This window comes from Geotrypetes seraphini, chromosome 18, assembly GCF_902459505.1.
Source record: "Geotrypetes seraphini chromosome 18, aGeoSer1.1, whole genome shotgun sequence".
Classification (NCBI taxonomy): Eukaryota; Metazoa; Chordata; class Amphibia; order Gymnophiona; family Dermophiidae; genus Geotrypetes; species Geotrypetes seraphini.
In genome coordinates, this window is record NC_047101.1 from 7,876,732 (window position 1) to 7,902,380 (window position 25,649).

Consider the following 25,649-nt stretch of genomic DNA (forward strand, 5'->3'; position numbering starts at 1 on the left):
ATTTGGTTGTACCACAGAAAGTTCATAATCAAATCCATAACCCTTTATCCATTAATACTAATAATATGTTAGCAGCTCATGTTAATCACATGCAGAAAGTTTTGTTTTTTGCTAAATATATGCATTAAATTTTGCACAACCATCACCACAAAAAAACATAACTACACTTCCTTGGCTCTTTTTTTGGAATTTGCACATTTGCTACTTATGTATAGGTAATGAGCTATATAATTATTTTAAACAGTTCATTATCTAGTCTTGCAGCGAGCTTCACTAGGAAATTCAGATTTCTAAGACTTCCTTTGCTGGTATCAAACCTTTGGATCATCTTAACTTCAAAGGTCTTCTTTAGGGGTATCTCTGCATCACCCTTTGGAGGCAACTACTTTTGAGACTTTGCCAAGCCATGAATCATCTTTTCTGAACAAAGACATCATGGATCCTGCCTGTTACTTGTAAATAAGTTCCTTGCTGACAGCCAAAGTTAGCCACCTGCTGTGGGCCCCAGTTTAGCTCCTGAGAAAATGTGTAGGAGCAATTGGACTGAAGCCTATCTTTGCGAGACCCTGATAGAAACATAGAACTAGACGGCAGATAAGGGCCCACGGCCCATCTAGTCTGCCCACCTTAATGTCCCTCCCCTACCTTTGCCCTGTGAATAGATCCCATGTGCCGATCCCATTTGGCCTTAAAATCAGGCACGCTGCTGGCCTCAATCACCTGTAGTGGAAGACTATTCCAGCGATCAACCACTCTTTCTGTGAAAAAGAATTTCCTGGTGTCACCTCGTAGTTTCCCGCCCCTGATTTTCAACGGATGCCCTCTTGTTGTCGTGGGACCCTTGAAAAAGAAGATATCTTCCTCCGCCTCGATGCGGCCCGTAAGATACTTGAACGTCTCGATCATGTCCCCCCTCTCTCTGCGCTCCTCGAGCGAGTATAGCTGTAATTTGTCAAGCCGTTTTTCGTATGGTAGATCCTTGAGTCCCGAGACCATCCGGGTGGCCATTCTTTGCACCGACTCCAGTCTCAGCACATCCTTGCGATAATGCGGCCTCCAGAATTGCACACAGTATTCCAGGTGGGGCCTCACCATGGATCTATACAATGGCATAATGACTTCCGCCTTACGACTGACGAAACCCCTTCGTATGCAGCCCATGATTTGTCTTGCCTTGGACGAAGCCTGCTCCACTTGATTGGCAGACTTCATGTCCTCACTGACGATTACCCCCAAGTCTCGTTCTGCTACCGTTTTTGCTAGGATCTCGCCATTAAGGGTATAAGACTTGCATGGATTCTGGCTGCCCAGGTGCATAACTTTGCATTTTTTGGCATTGAAGTTGAGTTGCCCTGATTCTCATAATAGGGTTCTAAGTTAGGCGGTAGTAGGCACCTAATTGTTTTAATTGGTGATAAACAGCACGGTAATTGACCGCATCATTTAAAACCAATTAAAAACACACAAAAAATAAAAAGTAGACGCCTGAAGGCACCTGCAAAGAACAGGCCATCTCCCATCTATAGAGGCACCTATGTCAAAAGTAGGCATGGTTTATGCCAGAAGTGGATGTAGACATTAGGAGGCGCCTCTATGGATGTGATTCTCGTAGAAAGTAGGTGCCAGACATGTAAGCCTGTAAAACCCTAGCCTACATTTCTCATGCCTACTTTTGACATGGCCGCAATTCTATAAATAGCGCCATCATGTCATTGACATGCAAATGGCGCCGCTTCTCTGGGCGGCCACCAATAATGGGGCCATTTACAGAATCATGGCCTCTGCACCAGCCTTGATAAGAGTCCATCTAGAACAGTGGTCTTGAACCACGGCCCGCCAGGTACTATTTTGAGACCCTCGGGTAGGTTTATCATAATCACAAAAGTAAACTAAAACAGTTTCTTGATCGTATGTCTCTTTAGCTATAAATGACAATATTATTATTAAGACTTAGCCAAAAGGAAAGATTTATAAACTATAAAGAGTTTTATACCTCATGCAAAATAGTCATTTCTTTAATAAGACATTAACTCTTTTTTTTTTTTCTGAGGCCCTCCAAATCCAAAATGTGGCCCTGCAGAGGGTTTGACTTTGAGGAGAGGAAATGCCTCTCTAGCTCCGCTTACTTAACCACAGGGCTGGAGAGAAGGGAAGAAAAAGCAAGCTCCGCCTCGACTTCTCCCTCCCGGGAGAGGCAGGAGACGGAGCCTCATTGGGGAAGTGGACCCGTCTCAACCCTCCCCCCCCTGTTTTTTGTAGATGCATCGCTTTGCGCCTAAGAACCCTCAGCGCCGTCCCAGCATGCTGTGGGGCGCTGACGCACTTCCGGCCATTTCTAAGATGGCGACTCCCATGCACCGACTGATTGTTCGCAGACAAATGTAAGAAGTGATCCGTCAGGAAGTCGTTTGAGACCGGGGGGTGGGGATTCGTTTTACAGTATGCATTACGCCGAGGTTTCACTGGGGGCGCTTCTGGTGTTCAGCAAAACTAAGAAAGCTGTATGCTGTTAATTGCTAACTTCGATGAGGCTGGCAGGGATTCCTCCCCCCCTCCCCCAGGCTGTCAGCTGTTGGTTCAGAAACGTGGCTAAATGTATTTAACTGGTGCGCAGTGTAGGCATTGTGCTGGGCAGTGGCTCGGAGTAAACTGGTAGACGAGTGAAATCATGCTGTGTTTCCTTATTCGGGACTATTTTCTTCTTTCAGACCATTGTACTTGGGGTTAAGTCCCGAAATCGCGGTCACGGGGAGATTCAGGCAGGGCTGGCGTCGAACTTTTTAAAGAAGCCCATCAGCTGACTGTTGCTGCGGTGCTGCTCAGTTGGTGGTTCCGGTTCTAGCTTCAGGCATCCTTTGAAAAGATACCAACATCACCTTGTGGGTCCTAAGTGTCAGAGTATTTTGTCAGCATGTTCTCTTTGTAGGTTCTCTAATCAAAGGGTTTCTATAAGGTACACACTATCACTTCACCTCTTCTGAACCTGATTTGTCCTTGTTTATTTTCTAATGGTCTTCTTACAGAAAGGTAAACCAATATACTGGAATATAAAATTTTAAGGTATGAGTTTCTATGTATATGTTCTTCGACTTGTTAGTGGTCTGTAGTAGTTTAGTAGGAAGGCAAGAGTCAGCACAATCGGGATAGTAAAATCGGTAGCATACACAGCTCTATGCTTTAGTAGAATATTTAACATCACAGTAATATTGTCATACTTTAAATGAACATCTTTCAGACATTTTTTCCTATTATAGATAATTGTTTCAAACGAACCCCATGTATTCATACCATTCCCTTGTTGTGCTGCTCTGTTTTGATTATTTCCTGAATAACTTAATTTCAAATTCAGGTGCATTTTTTTTTCCTGGTTATTAACCGAATTGGCTGCTTCTATGGGAATTTTTTGTTTAAAAAAAAAAAATTCAATAATGTTTCGTTAAGTACCAGGGTGTTTCTGGTGTTTCCAAATAATTTGCTTTTTGAGCACGCATATTTTATTCATCTTCATCAACAACGACAGGTGGACTTTGTAGTCTCCCTTTTTAATTTTAACTTAAAGGCTGCAATATTGATTATTTGTACGTCGTTTCCTTTTAGACATTTAGGGCCAGGTTCTGTAAACGGTGGCTAAATTGACAGGCGCCTTAAAAAAGACATCGGCTGTGTATTAGTCACACAAATGCCATTTACAGAATCGTATCCAATGGCGCCTATCCCAAAACTTAGGTGCTGTTAATGTAGGCCAGGATTTTACTAGCCTACAATACAGGCACCTAAGTTCTTTTGATAATCGTGCCTAATGGCACCTATCTGTCGCCACCCCCAAACACACTCATTTAGGTGATAGGCACCTGCCTTTTATAGAATCGGGTAGGCACCTTATCGGCTAATTAATTTTTTTTTCCCAATTATGAATTTGTTAAAGCTCATTTAGGTAATTAATGTAAGCACCAATTTAGGTTCCTCTTACAGAATCTGGCCCTTAAGTCCCATTTTACAAAGCCATGGTAGCAAGTCCCATGCGGCAAATGCAATGTAGCCCATTCAGTTCCTATAAGCTGCATCACATTTGCTGTGCCATGACTTGCTACTACAGCTTTGTAAAAGAGACCCTTATTTTGTGCATGAATTCAATTATCTTTGATAAGTTTTTGCAAAAAAATGTAATAGCCATAATTAGGCAGGAATCTGCCTAAATTTGTTCTTTTATTTTCCAGTGCTGCAGTTATTACAAAACTGAATTTAAATAGGGCTTTTCTTGATACATAGTAAAATCCATCTAGCTTGTGTTTATATTTGTATGAGCTACATAATTCTTTATAACTGTGATCCTGTTGGACAGTTAATTTGGATATACTATGATATTAAACATCCAATCTAACTATCAGTATCTTATTCTCACTATTAATATAAACCATGGCTCTTATATAGTGTCAGAAATAATATACAGGTAATCTGAAATAACCACCATTTAAAAGTTTGAAGGTACAGTTGAAGTACCTTCTATAGTTGAAGTAATTGTAGCTTATAGACTTTGAGCAATTACTGATTGATTTTATATGCCTGAATTGTTTGACTTCAAAATTTGCTTATCATAGGGAAGCAAACAAGCAGCATGTAAGATGTCAAAAGTGTTTGGAATTTGGGCACTGGACATATGAGTGTACAGGGAAAAGAAAATACTTGCACAGGCCTTCAAGGACAACAGAATTGAAGAAAACATTAAAAGAAAACGAAACCAGATTAATGGTACAACAAAGGTAAGACTATTGAAATGACAAAAGTGGAAAAATGACTTGAAGCAGAAATACTTGACTATACAGTAAAACCTTGGTTTGCGAGCATAATTCGTTTCAGAAGCATGCTTTTAATCCAAAGCACTCGTATATCAAAGCGAATTTCCCAATAGGAAATAATGGAAACTCAGACAGTTAATTCCACAACCCAAAAACTTTAATACAAAATACTATACGTACTCGTATTGCAAGACCTCGCTCATTTAGAACAGTCACTACATTCCTGTAGCGTCAGCGAGAGACGAACCATTGGCTCAGTTGTGATGATATGGTGCGTGTATACTGTATGTACTCGTATTGCAAGACTTTGCTTGTTTAGAACAGTCACTACACTCTTGCAGTGTCGGAGAGAGAAGAACCATCGGCTCAGTTGTGATGTGTGTATACTGTATATACTTGTATTGCAAGTCATTGCTTGTATATCAAGTTAAAATTTAATCAAATGTTTTGCTTGTCTTGCAAACCAAGTTACTTGCAATTCAAGGTTTTGCTGTATTAGCAGTTCTGTTTCCAGGGAATGGGGAGATGTTTGTCCAATGTCAAGGCATGAAGGTGTGGTATTGCTTTTGTTTCTATTTCTTGCGAACAAAACGCAGTAACTGGCATGCTTGTTCATTTTTAGACCAGATCCTGCTTTTCCCCCTGGCAAGTAGTACATTTATTTTTAGTGGTTATATTTTTAAGTTTCCAAAACTCATGGTTTATGGATGCTATGAGCCTTCTGTGCCTAGGGGCCCTCGACAAATTAATCCTGCCCTGCTGCCTACACCGTGCACAAGTGTGTTCCTTCCCACCCAACATCAGTTCACAGTTCCTCAATTCCGTAAGCAAGCTAAGAAGCCAACCAGGGGAGGTGGGAGGGATGTGAGACTTATCTGCCTGCTGTTCCCGGGTAATACCTGTTATGGTAAGTGACTGTGCTTTATGCTTGAACAAGCAGGCAGCCTATTCTCACATGTGGGACTCCCTAGCTTACTGAGTTGGCCATTAAGAAGAAAATAAATTCTGTAATACTGCTTGGCTGAAAACAACCATCTCATCTGAAATAGAATTCTAGATAGTAGTGAGATGTGAATGTATGAATTGAGGACCAAGTAGCTGCCTTGCAAATATCTTTAATGGGAGTGGAATGTAAGAAAGCTACTGATGCTGTCATGGCTCGGACCTAGTGTGCTGTAACCTGTCTCTTGAGCTGCAGCCCAGCCTGAGCATAGAAGGAAATGAGGATGCTAATAGCCATGTGGAAATAGTTTGTTTGGTTATAGCAGGCCAATCTGTTAGGGTCAAAGGAGATGAATAATTGAAGTGAAGACCTGTGTGGCTTAGTCCTTTGTATGTAGTAAGCCAAGGCACGCATACAGTCCAAAGTGTGAAGAATTGTTTCTCCAGGGTGAGAATGAGACTTTAGGAAAAATACTGGAAGCACAATGGATTGATTCAAGTGAAGTTCCTTGAATACTTTAGGAATTTAGGATGAATTCTGAGAACCACCTTGTCATGGTGAAATACTGCAAATGGTGGGTCGCAAATTAAAGCCTGAGTTCACTCACTCGATGAACAAAAGTGACAGAGATCAAGAAGACCACTTTCCAAGTGAGAAACTAAAGATGACTCAAATTTGACAGATCTTTTCCCATCTACTTGATGTATTTCATAAATCAAAGTCCCTTGAGAAGATCTTTGTCTAGGAGGAGGAGATGGATTTGAAGGGATACCACATGACCCTGGAGCAGATAATGTAGGTTCATTATCAGTATTGTGTTGAGAAAGGTCAGTATCAACATTTGGCACCGCAGGAGATTTTCTGTAGGACGGACAGGAAGGCTGTTTTTTGGATTGAGGAGTTTGATGATTATGAGAATGTCGAGAAGAGCTCCTTCAATGATGTTGGTACCAATCCAATGATTATGAAGAACGATGTTGAGAATGAGCAACGTTGATAAGGAGAGCTGGTACCATGTGATGCTCATTTGGATCTGGAAGAGTAGGTATCGGTACCATGGTATGTCAATGTCTGTCAATGCTTCGATGCAGATCTAGAGCCAGTACCATGTGGCCTTGATGTGCTGCGCTCAAGCTGGGCCAGTACCGAGGGAGTCTATGGAAGCACTGGTGCCTTATGCAACTTAAATAGGTCACAGAGCCCCCTCTGGAAGAACTCCTTCAGTTGTTCTTGGAAGAGTTGCACTGGTACCCTTGGCTCAACAGTTGGTACCATTGGTGCTGCAGGGTATCAGGGAGTGGGTGACCTCGGTGAGGATGCATGCCCTGGAGGAGATCGATGTCGTTGACACTTGGCCTGCATCGAGGGAATCAATTCTGTAGAGGCCTGTGACGCTTGCTGGGAAGATGGCTTCTTAGCCGGTTTACCCGATGGAGGAACACAATCCGATGTCAGTACCGATGGCTCAGATTTGGAGTCCATGGCCGATCCAAAGAGCTTTTCTTGCTGGATACGATGAGCCTTTAAAGATCACTTTTGTAGTATAGAACAACAAACACAAATGTCTACTCAATGCTCAGGCCCCAAACACTGGATACACCAGCTGTGCAAATCAGTGATGGAAATAGGGTGCTGGCACTGATAGCAGTTCTTAAGATTTTGACACGGAAGGAAAAATCTCGGAGGCAAAGTCAAAAGAGATATTCCATCAGTTGGGTGTAAACCAAACCCTCCATGATTTTTACAATAAGTGGGTTGGATGCTATAGGTCTGTAGTTGGTTATTAACGTTGATGGTTCTTTTCTATTTTTTAGGATTGGGGTTATTATTATGTGACCGTTGTTAGTGAGGAACTTCCCGTTTTTTAGGTTATGGGCTAAGTAGTGTAGCATTGATAATTTAAATTCTAATGGCGCTGCTTTCATAATTTCTGGGGGGCATGAGTCCAGGACGCAGTAAGATTTAGAGTATTTGTTGTATAGTTTGGTGTAGTTATTCCAGTCTAAGTCCTGAAAGGAACTCCAGATCATGTCTGCTGGTATTTCGTTTCCTTGAGCGTTAGCTATTTGGTGGTCACTGGGGACGTTTTTTTAAACAGTTGTTTCTTAGGTTTTTAATTTTTGAATCAAAATGCAGCACTAGGTCATTTGCAGAGAGTAGTTTAGAGTTGTGCAAAATTCAATCAGGTTTGTTTGGCACGATTTACCTTTTGTAAAGTCATGTTGCCTCGGATCCTGTAATCCATTAGATTCAAGGAAGTACACTATCCTTTCTTTCAGCAACACTTCCATTATTTTTCCAACAACCGAAGTTAGGCTCACCGACCTGTAGTTTCCTGCTTCATCCCTGTGACCACTTTTGTGAATAGGGACCACATCCTCATACATATTCATTAGGGATATCTTGAAAACCCGACTGGCTGTGGGGTCCCCAGGACAGGGTTGAGAACCACTGCAGAAGCCTAAATGCAGAAGCCACGTCCAAGAATTTTCCAAGTTAGGAATCTTGTCAAAATGGTTGTTTGAGGCTTTTTATTCTGAGAGCTATTGTAGCCTTAGCCATAATTTCTATGGCTAACCTACAGTAGAATAATTGCTTGAATTTCTGAATCTTTATTGAAATACTCTTTTTCTTTTTTTTTGTTTCATTAGTGTTGGCGATAGTACTGTTGAAAGGAAGACAAAGAAGAAAAGGTATGTTTGGACAGAATAGATGCCAATTAACTGCAGATTAGGGTAACCTACTGGTTTATCCCATTGCATGTAGGGACTAGTAGTTCTGATTTCCTGAGCAATGGAGTTGGTTATGATTATTTTTATCTGATATACCGCCTTTCCTCTACAGATATCAAAAGCAGTTTACATTGACTAGTAATCAGGTACTTTAATCATTTCCCCTTATCTGTCCAGACATGCTCACAATCTAACTATGGCAAAAATCAGAACAGGATCAGCCTTGTTATGTAAATCTGTGGCCAGTTGGCATCCCTAGGGGAGGGGGCAAATAAATGACAGAAATAAAAGCACATTTAAATAATTCATTGAAACTGTTTCCTCTGCAACGTGGGTGATGTGAATCGTAAGTCTGGCTCATAGATGTTTCTGATGTGGAATGATTGAGACTCTGCCCCCTCCCAAATATCACCATCAAGGAGCTGTGACCACGGCTTCCAGAAGAGCACTGGCTGGCCTTGTAATCTAACCCAGATCGCCTCCATAGCACTGCACAGCTCTTGCCATTGGGACTCTACACATTAAGATTATTTTTATAGCTTGTCCTTCTCCTTGGATAAAGTGTGAGTTTTGTGCAAAAATATTATTGGAGGAAGGCCAACATTGTCATGCTGGTGGGAGAGACAAATTCTCTGCTTTATCTTTGCCTTTCTCTAGTATCTGTTCCGAGTCCAGTTTGTTGGGAAAGGAGGTTTTATGAGATCTAAGTGATCTGTAAATTCTGTGAATGATGTTTCCATTGGGAGGAAAAGCAAGGCCACCAGCATGAGCATAACATGCAATGAGCTTTTCCCCAACTGGGTCCCCATCATGGTGCTGCCATCTGGTTGGGGTCCATAGATTTTGGCTCCCTTATTTAAAAGGCTGGTTATGTATGTATTTTGAATCTTATAGTCATCATTGTCATGTGATAGCTGTGATCCTGTCCCCACCCTGTTTCAGTCCTATGAGAACTGCCTCTGCATTGTCACCAATTTCTGTGGCTCAAGAGGCAGAAGCCATGCCAATGGATAAATCCCAGGCATCTTGCATAGCAGCTTGCCCAATGGATATGTTTTCTTTATGCAAGAAACAACAACAAAGGTGACCGATTGGTGTTCAGACTCTTTTTATTGTGATTGACTTGACACAATTGTGTTTTGGCCCAAGTGGGCCTGCCTCAGGAGTCTTGTGATTAAATCACAATAGATCAAACGTATAGATTCACAATATTCTTTCACCCTACTGCTTGGAAAACCAGCAGGTGCTGCTGTATGTGCATAATGCAGGAGTTCATATAATGATCGTGGCACCGAGGTACTCCCCTCTGCAAACCTAGCATGCACCCAAAAAGAGGGAGAGAAAGCCTCAGACTAATAAATCAAAACTGCTTTTGATACTTTCATTGGCAAAAAAAAAACTCTCACAGAACAGCTTAGGTTTAGAAAAGGGCAAAGTCACCCAGAGGCACGTTTAAGGACTTAGCTGACCAAAGACGACTGCACTTTTCAAGGCTATATTGTTTGTTCCCCTGATGAGCCAAACATTGGTGAAACAAGGTCGCTTGTTGGGAAGATTGGAGAAGACGTGACAGCGTTGGAGCTCAAGTCGTCTTTTGTCAGCTAAGTCCTTGAACGTGCCTCCGGGTGACTTTGCCCTTTTCTAAGCCTGAGCTGTTCTGTGAGGGAGGTTTTTTTAGCCAATGAAAGGATCAAAAGCAGTTTTGATTTGTATCTTTTGGTTCTCTACTGCTACATTAGTCTAAGGCTTTTCTCCCTCTTTTTGGGTGCATGCTGGGTTTGAAGCGGGGGGTACCTCGGTGCCACGATCACACAACATTTTGAATCGTTATATGAACATATATGTTGAGCGTTCTCGTATAATTTGTTAACACACAATGCAGGGGCTAAAAGCTATGCAGTAAATTTGGCTTGCACAAATGAATGAGTTTACTAGTCTGTCATATTAAAACAAACAATGACCTTTTTAATTTCCCAACCTAAGTTTTCTGTTCTTTGACAGGTCTAAGAGTGTGACCAGTTCCAGCAGCGATGGCGGCAGCGGCAGCAGCAGCAGCAGTGCTAGTTCAGGGAGCAATTCTTCCTCAGCGAGTGACAGTTCGTCTGGCTCCTCCTCATCCGAGGACAGCGATAGTGACGAAGACTCCTCTACTACTACTTCCTCCCCTTCCTCAAGTACTTCTTCCTCATCATCAGACTTAGATTCCGATTCAAGCTCCTCCAGCAGCAGTAGTTACAGTAGCTCAGAGGATGAGCCGCCAAAGAAGAGAAAGAAATAAAACCCCCAAATGAATTCTATACAAAAATACAGGGCTAGAAAATATCCCACAGAGAATTTGCAAACTTTAGGCAAAAATGAACTGAAAAAAATAAAGGCTACATTAAAATCACCTAGATGGTTTGCCCAGTTGCAAGAACATATGTGAGATTAATAGCGGCAAACAGGACTGTTTGAGTTTATCTTGAAATTAAGTTGTTATATAGTTAAAAAAAGAGTTAAAATGTGGCATTTAGACTTTTCTGTTCTATGACGATGCTCAGCAGTCCATTGTGTTATACATGGGATATTGAAACAGCATTTGAGCGAGTTTCCTTTAAGTAAGGAAACCGATGTTTCTGGTTACTGCTTGCTCTGTATTACCAACTTCCTGTTACCACTGCAGGACTCTATTCTGTATGCAGTTGTTATTGTAGTATTTGTTGCCTCTTCAGTTTATATGTATATTTCTTTTGTAGTTTTCATCTCTTGAGGCTGTTTCAGTTTATATTTTAAATGCAACTTGGTGTAGTTCTCTGGTTAGCTTGGATGTAAATATGCTACCTGTATAGCACAGAGTTTAATCTTTTAACATGTACCTTTTTATTTCTATTCTTTAAGGCTGCAAAATTGCACTACTCATGTAAGTGGAAGAGGTGATACTTGTGTAACATGCAGATTCATCCTCGATGGATGAAAAGGAGTAGTGAGAAGGAGTATCTAGACATACCAGTGCAAAAGTTTTTATTGCCTGGCATTTGGTATTCACTCCCAATGTGGCAGGGTGGGTCAGATTTTCAGGATATCTCTACTGAATATGCATGAAAGAGAAATGCACGGTAGAGAATGACACGGGGTCAGATTTTCCCCCATCACTGCGGAAACTCATTTTCCCATCCCTGCGAGTTCTTTTCCTGTCCTTGCCTCCATTCCTTCAAGTTCTGTCCTTATGTGCACAAGCCTCAAACACTTTAAATCATAAGTGTTCAAGGCTTGTGTGGTTAAGGCAGAGCTTACAGGAATGGGACAGGGGCAGTGGCAAAACTCGCGGGGACAGGGAAATTGAGTTCCTGCACGGACGGGGAAAAATTTGTCCCTGTGTCATTCTCTAATGCACAACTACCACCTCCATTGTCTACAAATCTCCCTCATATATATTCATTGGGGATACTTTGAAAACCTCACTTGTTAGGAGCCCTCAAGGATTGGGCGTGAAGATCAAGGCTTTAGATCAGGGCTGCCCAAGTTTGGTCCTTGAGATCTACTGGCAGGCCAGGTTTTCTGAATATCCACAATGAGCATGTATGAGAGAGATTTGCATACCAAGAAGGCAGTGCATGAAAATCTCTCTCATTGTGGATATCCAGAAAACCTGGCCTGCCAGTAGATCTTGAGGACCGGACTTGGGCAGCCCCGCTTTAGATAAAGGGGATCAAATATGATTAGGATATTTTGCCTTGCACATACAACCTGGGTGTCCAAGAGCTTAAAATGCCATAACTTCGGGAAGAAAAAAACAGCATACATAATGAGGCTCACAAGATGGTTTGATAAATCATTGATATTTAAGCCATAATTTGAGATTAGTTGCCATGTACATACAAAACCCAAAATTGCTCGGCAGAAGGATGTTTTTATCTCTCATTTACAAGAAATAAGTGGGCTCCTGTGCTGAGTGGTCAAGCGTTGGCAAGTCACTCTTGGCTGGCATCATATCAATGTGGTTTCTCCTGAGGTTAAGTTAAACATAACTTCCATATTTAAGGCAAACATGCCCAGACTTCAAATCTATCAAGAAACAGCTGAGCCAAACATAGGAACAAAGCCTTGGGAAAATTTTGCTTTTATGAGGAGCTGAAGAATTTGTCACAATGTTTAATTTAATTCTGTTGAATAAATTCTTTATAGCTTTCTTGTTTCTTTAGAGGGTGGGGAAGGAATAGATTTAGAAAAAACAAAATCCAGACTTGGGATGAATGAAGTTAAAATTCTAAAACCTATTAATGTTGAGCTCTATTTTATATTTTTATGAAAATGTAATGTGTAGAATTACTTTTGAATACAACATGTACTCATATCTATTAAGAGATGTATGTGGAAAATTATAAAATCTATATATTCATTTTTATGTTTTACATAGATCTACAAATAAAACATTGTCTCAAGTGATTGAAGATAATTTTCATAAATTAGTAAGTGGTTTAATTTTACAGTGGTTCCAAAAACTTCAAAATGGATCAAAAACAATACTGTATTTTATTGTTGCTATTGTCAATCTACTAAGCATTTCACCAGAGGAGAAGTACTTTGGTATGATATGTGGTCTGTGGTAGTGCAGTTGCACTATAAAATAAATACACATGTATATACAGTTAAACACATGGCTCTGGGGTACAGATATGTAGAAGCTTGCTTCTAAGCACCCTCTTGTTTTTCTTCCTGGTGATATGTTTTGATCAAACAATCAAGTCCCACAGCCTGTGGCAATGGGCACTGATTGGCCTGAGCATCTTTAAGTTTATTTAAGATTTGACATACCGCACCTGCATTTTACTGACCTAAGAGGTTTACAATGTATCAAACTCCAGCGAGACGTCAGGCGCCAAGGCCACGCCCACTGCTGCCTCTGCATTCCCTCGTGTTGCCGCCGGGGGCGCACGAGCCGGCGATTTGTCCGGGCCTTCCCGGTCACGTGAGCGCTCCTCGGAGGGCGGGGCGGGCGCATCCGGCGGCGGGGGTCACGTGAGCGGCAGCGGCCTCCCCCCCCCCTCCCCGAGCTGAGGTATCGAGGAGGAAGGGGTTCCTCGCGAGCGCCCTCGAGAGGCGGCGCGGCGAGGCCTCGGTGAGCCCCCGCCGGCGGCTCGGACAAAGCGTCGCAGGTGAGGAAGGAAAGGAGGGGGGGACAGCGGGCCCCCCCCCCGGCATTGTTCCGTGCTCAGCCCCCCCCCCCTAACGTGACACGGCCTCGGGTGAAAGCGGCTCCCGGTTGAGGACTTCCGTGAGTTTGTCCCCGACGACGAGGCCGTTTTGAAGTCGGGGCGAGGACGAGCTTTGAACCGGGGCCCGTCGTTGCAGTTACTCGGTTGGGTTAATTGACGTCAGGGCTTTGTTCCTTGGCGTTTGTGTGTTGTGGCCCTGAGCGGGTCGGGAACCAGGGCTGGGGGCTGAGGGAAGGAAGAGTCGCTGCTTCAGTGGGGTGGGGGCACCCCCCTCTTTCTGTCGGGTGGGATGGGGGATCCCCCTCTGTCTATCTGGGGGGGATCTCCCTCTAAGGTCTGTCTATCTGGGGTGGGATGGGGGGATCCCTGTCTGTCTGTCTGTCTGTCTGTCTGGGGTGGGGGTGGAGATCCCCCTCTGAATGTCTGTCTGGGGTGGGGGGATCCCCCTGTCTGTCTGTTTGACTGGGGTGGGGGGATCCCCGTCTGTCTAGGTGGGGTGGGATGGATCTCTGTCTGGGGTGGGGGATCTCTGTCTGTTTGTCTGTCTGCGTGGGGTGGGGTGGGGTGGGGTGGGGGGTGGAGATCCCCCTCTGAATGTCTGTCTGGGGTGGGGGGGATCCCCCTGTCTGTCTGTTTGACTGGGGTGGGGGGATCCCCGTCTGTCTAGGTGGGGTGGGGTGGATCTCTGTCTGGGGTGGGGGATCTCTGTCTGTTTGTCTGTCTGCGTGGGGTGGGGGAATCCTCCTCTGTCTGGGGTGGGGGGTGGAGATCCCCCTCTGAATGTCTGTCTGGGGTGGGGGGGATCCCCCTGTCTGTCTGTTTGACTGGGGTGGGGGGATCCCCGTCTGTCCAGGTGGGGTGGGGTGGATCTCTGTCTGGGGTGGGGGATCTCTGTCTGTTTGTCTGTCTGCTTGGGGTGAGATGGGGGATCCTCCTCTGTCTATCTCTCTGTCTGGGGTGGGGGTGGAGATCCCCCTCTGTCTGTCTGGGATGGGGGTGCGGTTCCCCCTGTTTCTGTCTGTATGGGGTGGGAGTGAGGATCCCCCTCTTTCTATATGTCTGGGGTGGATCCCCCTCTGTCTATCTGTCTGTCTGACTGGGGTGGGATGGGGGATCCTCCTCTGTGTGGATTGGGGTGGGGATCCCCCTCTTTCTGTCTGGGGCGGGGTGGGGATCCCCCTTTTTCTGTCGGGTGGGGTGGGAGGGTCCCCCTCTGACTGTCTGGGGTGGGGTGGGGGGATCCCCCTCTGTCTGTCACTTTATTCTTTTGCCTTTCTGCTGAAAAAAATTCCCACTCTATTCCATTTCCTCTCGCCTAAGCTGAACAAGAGAGATTTTAAGATGAGTCTGGTATACTAAGCTAAATCATGTTCTCAAGGTGAAACTTTCCATTACTGACTGCTTTATTTATTTATTTCTGTTCAACCTGTCATTTTAGTATCAAACTGTGAGGGAGCTAAAATCATTTCCTGGTGTACATTGCTTCCTAAAATGGCCATTAATGTATTGCAGAAAACAACCAAACATGCAAGTGCTCTCCCTCAGAAAAGTTTCAAGTGGGTTATTTGTTTAGAGCAAAACAGTCAGTGTTCTTTGTGTATTTTATGACAAGCAGATAAGGTTCTCTGTAAAGGTAAAGGACTGCTTTTGGGTTTCTTCCAGTTTGTGTTTAACTGCATAGCAAAGACCCCCTTCTCAACTTACTGTTTAGGGATGTGTGAGAATAGTTTAACTTTTTCTTAACAGTATTTGTAAGAGGCATTTTTCTCTTAAGCATGTGAACAGTGTTAACTGTTTGAACTAAGTCCTTTTTTGATCAATTGAGGTCACGTGTCTTAAACTTTTTCAGAGCCAGCCAGATCTTTGAATCCTAATATTTGATTTATACTACTATAGACTGTTCTTTGTGTGTGTCAGGTGCCCCGGGGGGGGGGGGGGGGGTTGATGTTGAACCAGTACAGTACATGACGGTTTATACAATCAGTTTTAATTTGAAGATTCTGTCTTTTTATAGGATTCTCAATGTTCATTTATTGCAAACTCATACAATGAGTAGGCAAAAACTACATCTAGTGCATGCAGTATTTTCAAACTTCTATTTTTGAGATGGGAGTCGAGTCACTGAAATTGAGTGCATGAAAATTGGTGTCAAGAGATTACATTTTGCAAATAGGAATCTGTTTGTGGTCTGTGTCATGTCATGTTTTGATCTTTTATGAGGGGCGCTCAATAATTTATCTACCCAAGTATGAAGGAAAGTAGCAAGTGTGTTGAAATAAGTCTGTGCATGTTGTGACATGTCTCGAGGTTACTCCACGCACAGTTGTGGCTCAGAAAAAGCCAAAGGAGATACTTGAACACATGACTGCAGTTTATGGTGAGTCTGCCCCATCATCCTACAAAGTAAATTTTGGAGCAAGCAGTTTAAGTGGAGTAGAGGAGAGCCCATTGAAGATGACCCTCACACTTGATGGTCTGTGGAAGCAACTTCCACAGAAATATGCAAGAAAGTCAAAGATTTAATTTTGTCAGACAGATGAATTAAGGTTTCCCGAATGACTAAAGAAATGGGCATCTCGGCAGGTACAGTTTGGAAAATTGGGCATTTCCAAGGTTAGTGCAAGATGGGTTCCAAGAATGCTGATGCTATGTCAGAAGGCCACAAGGCTCCAGTGTTGTCAAGAGAACTTGGAGATGCTCCGTGAAGACCAAGTGAATTTTTTTCATCATTTGGTGACGAGATGAGATTTGAGTCCAAAACGGAGTCAGTGCAGTGTAAGCACAAGTCATCCTCCACCTCAAAAGTTCAAGTCAGAAAAATCTGCAGGCAAAGTCATGGCAACTGACTTTTGCTTTTGGAGTTCATGGTACACAAGACAATCATAACTGGGGAGAGTTACACCAACACAATGATCACTTTGCGGGAATCAATCAAGGAAAAAAGACGAGGTAAACTCACAGCAACCATGCTGCTTCTCTATGACAATGTGCCGGTGCACGTGTCACGACAATCACAGGCTGTCATCCGAGAATGTGTGTTTCAGCAGCTGAACCATCCACTCTACAATCTTGACCTCTGGATCCCTCGGATTATTTCCTGTTCTGATTATTTTTGAAGAAATCTCTCCATGGACAGCGGTTTTCAAGTGATGAAGACATCAAGGAAGCTGTGACGTCCTGTTTTGAAGATCAAACAGAAGAATTCTTTTCAAGGGGCTTAATGTCATTGCAGGAAAAGTGGATGAAGCGTATTGAGCTATTGGGGGACTATATTGAAAAATAAAATTTTTTTGAAAACTTTTTTCCTACTGAGGTAGATAAATTACTGAATGCCCCTCGTACAAGGACAAAACACAAACATGACTTATTGAAATTGAAATTTTTAAATTTCTGTAACACATCTTTGTCCAATATTCATGCAGTGGTACCGAAGATTTTATTAAGTCCTAACTTAAAATTTTGACTTTTTAATCTCAGCTGATATGGATTGACATTCTACTCATTTCATTCAGTTTGTCTAAGTATCTGGTTGCAAACTGATTTGAACTTTCATACTATATCTTAAATCCAGTCTCCATTAAATCTGTGGTAATTTTTTTCACGGTAAAGCCTATTAGGATGTGCTTTGGTAAAGAAGATCTCTAGTATAGCTTTGTGTAAGCAACATTAGGAGAGTTGAAGAAGCTGCAGAGGGAAATCTGGGCGTTTCTCATTTCAGTCAGGTTTATTTCAGAGGTTTATAGCCCTTAAGCAATGGGCGTACTCTGAAGTTTGTATAAAAATATGCATTGAGAGCTTTCCCTGTTGAAAGGTGGTTCTGCTGATCCAGCACTACTAGTGATCCTGAGCAAGTCACTAAATCCTATGTTTCTCCAGGTACAAAATAAGTACTTGTATTTAAGTAAAGTAAACCGCTTTGAATGTGTAACTGCCCAAAAAGGCGACATACAAGTCCTATCCCCCCTACACCCCCCTTCCACACTTTTGCAATTTGTCCTGTTTCTCTTTAGTGCAAGCCAAGCAAAATGTTATACCTGTATCAGTGATCTCTAACTGGATGAAGCTGACATACTCTTAGTAACTTAGTTAAAAATAATGTTTACTGACTATACTCACTCTCTGCTGACTGTCCAAACTTATTCTAGGCTCAAAACTTTGGCATCTCACTGGCTCTCTGTGAATTTGAGCTGCCAAGTGTCCAAACTCTTGTGCTGTTCACAGTCTCATGAGAATAATGCTAGAGTTTTGGCTTTGTAAGGTTTAAACATACTAAGCCACACAGTATCAGAAAAAGACAGAGCAGCTATTTCAGAGATGGGGGTCAGGGGTGTCTTTTTGGAGTAAGTATGTCAGGGAGTCAAATTTTGGAGTCTTGTGAGCCAACACTGGTTCTTGGGCCTTGCAATGAAGAACATTGACCTGATTTTCAGATGGCTTTTAATTTTGATTACTGGTAAACTTTTGCTTTCTGTAAATAAGAACTGTTAAATTGTAATGTGTCATCTTTTTTTAAAATTTAAACTGATCGACATATATGGTCAGGGCTAATAAGATGGTTCGGTCCTTGCTTACTTGGTTGATGTAAACAGACTGCATTAAAGCTTGATCTAAAAAAACAGCAATGGTCTTAGTTTGCTGTACTGAGATTTAACTAGAATCTAAATGGGGGAAATTAAGAAGTGCCACAGAATCCATGCATTTGGTTGCAAGCAGCAGTTAGGATCTGCGTACTGATAGCCTGGATTTGGCACTAAGGCCCTGAAGCAGTGGTTACCGGCTATGAAACGATCGTCGGCCTGGCCTGTTTGTGTTCAGTGGTTTTTACCATTAATCATTCTTGGCTATTTTTTTTTCTCCCACCCGCTAACTTTAAACTTGTGCAAAAGTTTTTTTTGCCTATGATGCTTTGGTGGAAGAGTGTGGGTCCACCTCTCCGTTTGTCTGAGGCTTTTCTTTCGCTTAAGTAATAAGCTAGTTTTTTTGGCTTGTGTGGTTCTTTTGTTTTGGAGTGATATTTTTGAATCTTTGTACTATACTTTCCTCCATTCTTTCCTGTTTTTTGTGGTTGTTTGCATAATTTTGAACATATATATATTTTAAATTAAAGTAGCTTCACTGGTAAAAGGCTTTCTGCTAAAAATCTCTTTTGTTGAATTCCTGATGAAATGTGTATTTTGGGCTTTTTGATGGCTTTATCAGAATAAAAGTAAATCATGTGATGTCAATTTGCTATATAAGGCAATTAAATTGACCCTTACGGAGGCTAAAAAAACACTTTTTAACAAGAGAATTTAGATGATCCTTGAATGTAAGAGATGAATCAATAACAGTACCCAATATATTAGTGAGGAAAACTCAATTTTCAGAGATTCTCCTGAGTCTAAGGTCACAGCTAAGGGAAGAGAATCTAACTTTGGACCGATCCATAAGAGTTTGCTTTTAGCAGCATTCAATTTCATCTGGACCATCATCGCCCAGGACCGAAGTTTAGCAATGCATGACTGAGAGAGGACATGATCGAAACATTCAAGATAATGAAGGGAATGGACTTAGTAGATAAAGACAGGTTGTTCACCCTCTCCAAGGTAGAGAGAACGAGAGGGCACTCTCTAAAATTAAAAGGGGATAGATTCCGTACAAACGTAAGGAAGTTCTTCTTCACCCAGAGAGTGGTAGAGAACTGGAATGCTCTTCCGGAGTCTGTTATAAGGGAAAACACACTCCAGGAATTCAAGACAAGGTTAGACAAGTTCTGCTGAACCAGAACGAACGCAGGTAGGGCTGGTTTCAGTTAGGGCATTTTGACCTGGGGGCCGCCACTTGAGCGGACTGCTGGGCACGATGGACCACTGGTCTGACCCAGCAGTGGCTATTCTTATGTTCTTATGGATAATATTGGGTGTTAGATTAAAAAGATGTCATCAGCGTGCATTAATAGAGTTTCCCAAATATTCAAGTCATAGTATTTCAAAGTACTCACCCCTCTCCAGCACCATGCCACACCTCTCCCACCATCACTAGGTCCAACATTCCTCCCCCTGTCCTGTCCCTCTGTTCCCTCTCCACCACATATCCAACATTTCTCCTCCTCATCCTTCTCTTCCCCACTCTTCTCTCTGCCCAACATTTTTCCTCTTTCTTTCTATCCCCATGTGCACCATCTTTCCCTCTCACTTACACACTCACCCCCAACAATTCTCCCTTTCTATCCCCTCCCTTGTGTCCCAAGTTCATGCCTCCTCCCTTCCTTCTGTGTCCCGAGTTCGTGTGTCCCCCCCCCTGCCTCCCAGCCTTTGTCCCAAATTCATGCCCCAACGCGCTTTTTCCCCCCTCTTTTCCCCCTTACTTGTTCAGGGCTGTCCAGCCTCTGCTGAAGCCGGATCAGTTTCCCCCTGCAAGCACGTGTCCGTCTTAGCTGCTCCTTATCTTCAGCGTCAGCTGCACTTATTTGCCGGGACAGCGCACAACGGCTCTTGCATGCTGCATGCTGCTGACACGGTTCTGGGTCAGCAGCGTGCAAAAGTCACTGTGCGCTGTCCCGGCAAACAAGATAAAGAGCAGCCAAGCTGGAAGGAAGATGGACACGTGCTTGCAGGGGACACTAATTCTTCACGGACTGGCAGGAAATTTTTGTGGACCACCACCAGTCCGTGGACCGGCGGTTGAAGAACACTGGTCTAGGCAAGGGGTCACATGATGTAAAGGTGCCATTAGACTAGCAGAAAATTTTTTGGGAAGTGTTGGGGTTGGGAGGGCGGCTTCTAGACATCAGGGCAAGTTAATTTTTTTGTTTAAACAGCAACGATACAGTACAGCACCAGCATCGGAAATCAAACGATGCATGAAGTATAACATTGCATGTAGCTTAATATTAACTAGCCCAAGGTTCAAAAGACCAAAACCAAGAACCCAATTTAAAAATGAACCCCCCTGCCCCCCCATCCTCCGACCATGAAAATACCTATACATATACATCGAACCCACAACGGAAAAATAATCTCAGCATCCATATCTTGCAGCTCTGCTGAAAAATAGTAACATAGTAGATGACGGCAGATAAAGACCCGAATGGTCCATCCAGTCTGCCCAACCTAATTCAATTTAAATTTTTAAATTTTTTCTTCTTAGCCATTTCTGGGCAAGAATCCAAAGCTTTATCCGGTACTGTGCTTGGGTTCCAACTGCTGAAATCTCTGTTAAGACTTACTCCAGCCCATCTACACCTTCCCAGCCATTGAAGCCCTCCCCAGCCCATCCTCCACCAGACGGCCATATACAGACACAGATCGTGCAAGTCTGCCCAGTACTGGCCTTAGTTCAATATTTAATATTATTTTCTGATTCTAAATCCTCTGTAATTGTTTGCATTCAAGGACCCTATAGTGGACTTCATATCCTCATTGCCAAGAGTGTCTCACAAACTTTTTTAGCTGTGGCACATTATAATTGAAAGTATAACATTGCAAAACCAACAAAATTAAATCTGAGAGTTATTTATTTTAAGTTCTGTAAGCTATGTATGAGTAATTGTAACAACGGTGAAACTAAAGTAGATAGAATAGAATTGCTAATCAATGCAATGGATGTGCTTGTTTTTGAGGGCAAATTAACTCAAAACATAGTCGACAAGCAAACACACATTTCATCATCCACCATCTGTAGTCATTCTCTTTTTTTTTAAATTTAATTTGTCAGAGCTGAAAATCCAAGTTCACAAAGATAAGAACATCCAAAAGGTAACAAAGCCTTGATTGTTTTGTTGCGCAAGTTAGGATAACTATGCATAAAAACCAAAATTACTTTTCATTAGTTTTCAAGGACCAATCACATGATAGAATGATGCTTGTCTGGGCAGTAGTATCCTTACACACGCAGACGCTCATAACATTGGAGGACTCTTGCGTGCATGACATACACGTCATCTATTCTAGTATATACTGTGTCCAGTACTGGTCGCCATACCTCAAGAAGGACATGGAGGTACTTGAGAGGGTCCAGAGAAGAGCAACTAAGCTAATAAAGGGTATGGAGGACCTCTCATATACTGACAGACTGAAAAAGCTGGGGCTTTTCTTCCTGGAAAAGCGGAGACTTAGAGGAGACATGATAGAAACCTTCAAGATCATGAAGGGCATAGAAAGAGTAGACAGGGACAGGTTTTTCAAATTATGGGGAACCACAAGTACAAGGGGGCACTCAGAGAAATTGAAAGGGGGAAGGTTTAGAACAAACGCCAGGAAGTTCTTTTTCACCCAGAGGGTGGTGGATACATGGAATGCGCTACCGGAGGATGTAATAAGCAGGAGCACGCTACAGGGCTTCAAAGAAGGTTTGGATAGGTACCTGGAAGACAAAGGGATTGAGGGGTACAGATAGGAGTAGAGGTAGGGATAGGATTAGAGGCAGTTACAAAATTAGTCATGGACACTGTTCAGGCAATTAGGCCTGATGGGTTGCCGCGGGAGCGGACTGCTGGGCAGGATGGACCTGGTCTGCCTCAGCGGAGGCAACTTCTTATGTTCTTATACTTATGAAGGGAATTTTAAAAAATAAGGTAAAATTCTGGATTCTTCCCCGGCATTGCTTTAAAGGATAAATGTTTAAGATGGCTGATGGCCTGGACTGTTGTGGTCCCAAGCCAGTTTGTTTTTAATATTAGGAGCAGGTTGGTATTCAAGGCCCTCCTTTTGGCTAAAAAGGCCATTTTGGTTTCCTGGTGGACTCTGCATGCTCCCTCTTTCTCTCAGTGGCATCTGTCACTCTATGATTTAGTGCTCTTGAAGCATAGGGCACCTGATGAGCACCGGTGGGACAAATTCCAGGAATACTGATTGTCCCTTCCGCATCGGGAGAGGAGTTTGCTGCTGAATTGCTGACTTCTTGGGCTGAGTTGTTCTTGTTGGGGGCTGAGTGCGGTTTCTCCAGGTGCACTGTCTGCTTTTGTTTTGTTTTTCTCTTTTCTATCCTTCTTCTCCCACGATTTCTTTTCTTCCCATTTTTGACCATCCTTCTAACCACAGGGGGCTGGGTTTGAGGGGGGAGTTGGGAGGGTCAGGGGGTTGGGGGGTCTGGTTTCTGTAGGGTGGGTTGCTGGTGGCTTATATGAACTCTTGTATTGAGCATATTTTGACCTTTTACCATTTGCTTGCTCCTGTATCCTTGTGGCATGTTGATCGCTTGCCTTGTTTCGGAACCTGCTCTGGCATTGTGGATGTGTTTTTTGCTTCCTGTTCTGTATGTTGTTGTCTTTGCTCAATAAAGAAATGTTATATAAAATCAAATATTAGGAGCAGAGGGAGGGCACGTTAGAAACTTTTTTTTTTTTTTTTTTTGCATGGAATAGTTAATGATTGCATTAGCATGCATGTTAATGCAGTGTGCGATAATGGTTTTTGCACACGTTAATATCCATGTGGAAACCATTTCTGTATTGCTCAAGCAGTAATGTATTCTGCATGCGCTCCTGAGTTTGAACCTTAGTATCAGAAATGAAAGACTATATGACTGCCTGGGCTGTGTAGCTTTGCAAACTGAGTAGGAATAATTTGTAATATGAACACTTTAATTGCACTTTAGAGTAGTGACCATTTCCAGGCTTGTAGCTTGATGCCACTAAGTACATTCAACAATATATAATTGTAAACAAAATTGGTAATTATAAATAAGTGGTTCTCTGACAACAGGATGAGTCACGTAAAGGCACCGTGGACAGAGCCGCTCTCTTAGAGATCAGAAGAAGCCCAAAAGAATCTTAGGGGCAGGCTCTCTGGTGGCCACATGCTCAGTCTGCTCTGTTTAGTTCTTCTACCTAACAGTTTTTTCCACATGGCTTCTCTCAGCTCAAATCACCATGATCAACCCCAGACAAGCAAAAAAAAATTAACTCTGTAGAGTTGTACAACTATTTTGCCCAGTGACTCACTGGGCCAAGGTCTGCTCACTCTGTGCAAGAATGTCTCCAGGAGACATTCCCCTTGTGACTTCCTTTCCAGTAAGGCCTTTGCTATGCCCATAGTGACACACTCATTGGGCCAGCCCCTTTCTTCCCTGCTTGATCAGACAATTGACCCAAGGCTTGTCTGATGCCATACTTCCTCTCCATCACATCATCTTCACCAATGTAAGATTCGTGGCACAGCCCCAAACAGAAGAGGAAAGATTCCTTCCAGTTCCTCTGTGTGCTGGCCTTGATGGCGCTGGGTTCTCTGAGGCAACAGAGGAACTCTGGTTTTGCAACAAAGTCAGGGATGGTGGCTAGAGCAAGCCAAGAACCCTTCCCTCTCTTTTGTGTCACAAGTTCATGCCCCCTCCCTTCCTTTTGTGTCCAAACACTCTCCCTCCCTCCTTTCTGAGCCCCGAGTTCATGCCCCTTCCTGCTTTGTCCCAAGTTTGTGCTCCTTCCCTCTCCCTTCTTCTTTCCTGTGTCCCACGTTCATGTCCCCTCTCTCCCTTACATGTGCGCATGCCCCCCCCCCGAAGGGTGTGTACCAGGGCCATCCAGGTGGGCCTCCTTCTTGCCTTCAGCCGCACTTGCTTCTTCACAGGATTGTGAGCGGTAGCTCCTGCATGCAGCTGACCAGGAAGATTTCCAGGTTGGCAGCGGGCTGGGAATGCTGTACGCAGCTTTGTAGAGAGGGCGAGTGCGGCTGGAGGGCAGGAAGAAGGAGGCGCTTCTGAGATAACACATTGGAACCCCTCGGGGTGTCTCCATCCCTGCAACCCGGGGGAGAGGGCAGGGGGAACCATGTGGAAACTCCATGGGATTCCTGCAGGTTCTGTAGGATTCCCGTTAGCCCTGTTCCCGTTCAGCTGTCTAGTCTGGTGCTCCTGTGAGTGTTGCCTCACCACTGTCTGTAGGCTCTGAATGTGGCCCGCCGGTGAATCAAAGCATTCTTCAGCCTGCTTGTCTACCACCAATTTCTCTAATATTCCAGCAGATCTCCACCAGCACAGATTGAACATCATTATGTACTGCTTTCATCTTAGCTTGTAGAGCACAAAATCATGAAGCAACATCTTGCTTAGTAATCATCTCAACATCCCCGAGGGAAAACTCTATGCCAAGTGCTAGTCTATAAAGGATGCTCTGGACTGAGCACCTTTTACAAAATAGCACTTTAATGTGGCTTCCTATCTGCTTAAACCTAGTACGCAAGGTGGGCACCCAGCTCCGGTGTCCTGGAACACTAGTTTGGAATGCCCCTTGCTGCTCCTATGGCCACATATTTTTTTGAATTGCACGCGAAACACTTTGGACCATATTCTAGAAACAGTGCCCTAAGTTAGGCAACGGTAGGTGTCCTACTGCTTTAATTAGCTTTAATTGGCATAGTAATTGATCGCGTGGTTGGAAACTCATTTTTAAAAAAGTAGGCACCAGGAAGCATCTACAGCAGGATGCCTAAGTGGGCGTGGTTAGGGGGCATTAGGTGCTATTCATTAAAGAACTTAGATGCCTGCAATGTAGGCCAGTAAAACACTGGCCTACATTGCAGACGTCTGTTTTCTTAGGTGGTGGTAGCTGTGATTCTGTTAATGGCACATATGCATGATTACATAAATATCAACAGGAGGGTCTTAAGTAGTTTTATCAAATGTATACTTTGCGACTTACAGACCTCAGTGGTACCATCTGTATGCCACTAAACTTTTAGATCATATAGAGCATCGGTACCCCTAATCGTCATTGGTCTCTTATAATAGTTTTCTATAATTTAAATATTTTTTATATTTCAATAAATAGGTTAAATAGATATACTCTTCTTATACTACGCGGGTGGGGGTAAGCACTCCGACGTAGACCTACGTTTCGCCCCTAAGGGCTGTATCAAGGAAATCCCCCCTCAATTCAAACAGCTGGATCAATCTTATAGCGCGGGGAGCCTTCCATGTGCAGCAGCAGCATTTCCCCCCTTCCCTGTGCAGAAGCAGCATTTCCCCCCCCCCATACACACTTCCCTGTGCAGCAGCAGCATTTCCCCAC

The 25,649-nt window shown here is 43.3% G+C and overlaps 2 protein-coding genes across 4 annotated transcripts in view; both read left to right on the forward strand.

Moving 5' to 3' along the window:
* The first annotated feature begins 2,230 nt into the window (after positions 1–2,230).
* On the forward strand, positions 2,231–12,906 carry ZCCHC10 (zinc finger CCHC-type containing 10). Its single transcript, XM_033927716.1, has 4 exons — positions 2,231–2,381; positions 4,599–4,760; positions 8,391–8,432; positions 10,473–12,906. Exons 1-4 carry the CDS (start codon positions 2,260–2,262, stop codon positions 10,747–10,749), a joined length of 603 nt encoding a protein of 200 aa, XP_033783607.1. The 5' UTR covers positions 2,231–2,259; the 3' UTR covers positions 10,750–12,906.
* Positions 12,907–13,449: 543 nt separating this feature from the next.
* AFF4 (AF4/FMR2 family member 4) overlaps positions 13,450–25,649 on the forward strand; it is a 99,227-nt gene continuing 87,027 nt past the window's right edge. For all 3 annotated transcript variants that reach the window (XM_033926992.1, XM_033926993.1, XM_033926994.1), the window contains exon 1: positions 13,450–13,606. The gene's annotated coding sequence lies outside the window, so the exon portion shown is untranslated. The remainder of the gene's footprint in view (positions 13,607–25,649) is intronic.

What these genes read in the sequence shown, in the direction of transcription:
- ZCCHC10 (XM_033927716.1), top strand. Translation starts at nt 2,260, where the DNA reads ATGCATCGCTTTGCGCCTAAGAACCCTCAGCGCCGTCCCAGCATGCTG. An exon ending in CTGATTGTTCGCAGACAAAT is followed by an intron (nt 2,382 to 4,598) that starts GTAAGAAGTGAT and finishes TGCTTATCATAG; the next exon opens with GGAAGCAAACAAGCAGCATG. An exon ending in AGATTAATGGTACAACAAAG is followed by an intron (nt 4,761 to 8,390) that starts GTAAGACTATTG and finishes TTGTTTCATTAG; the next exon opens with TGTTGGCGATAGTACTGTTG.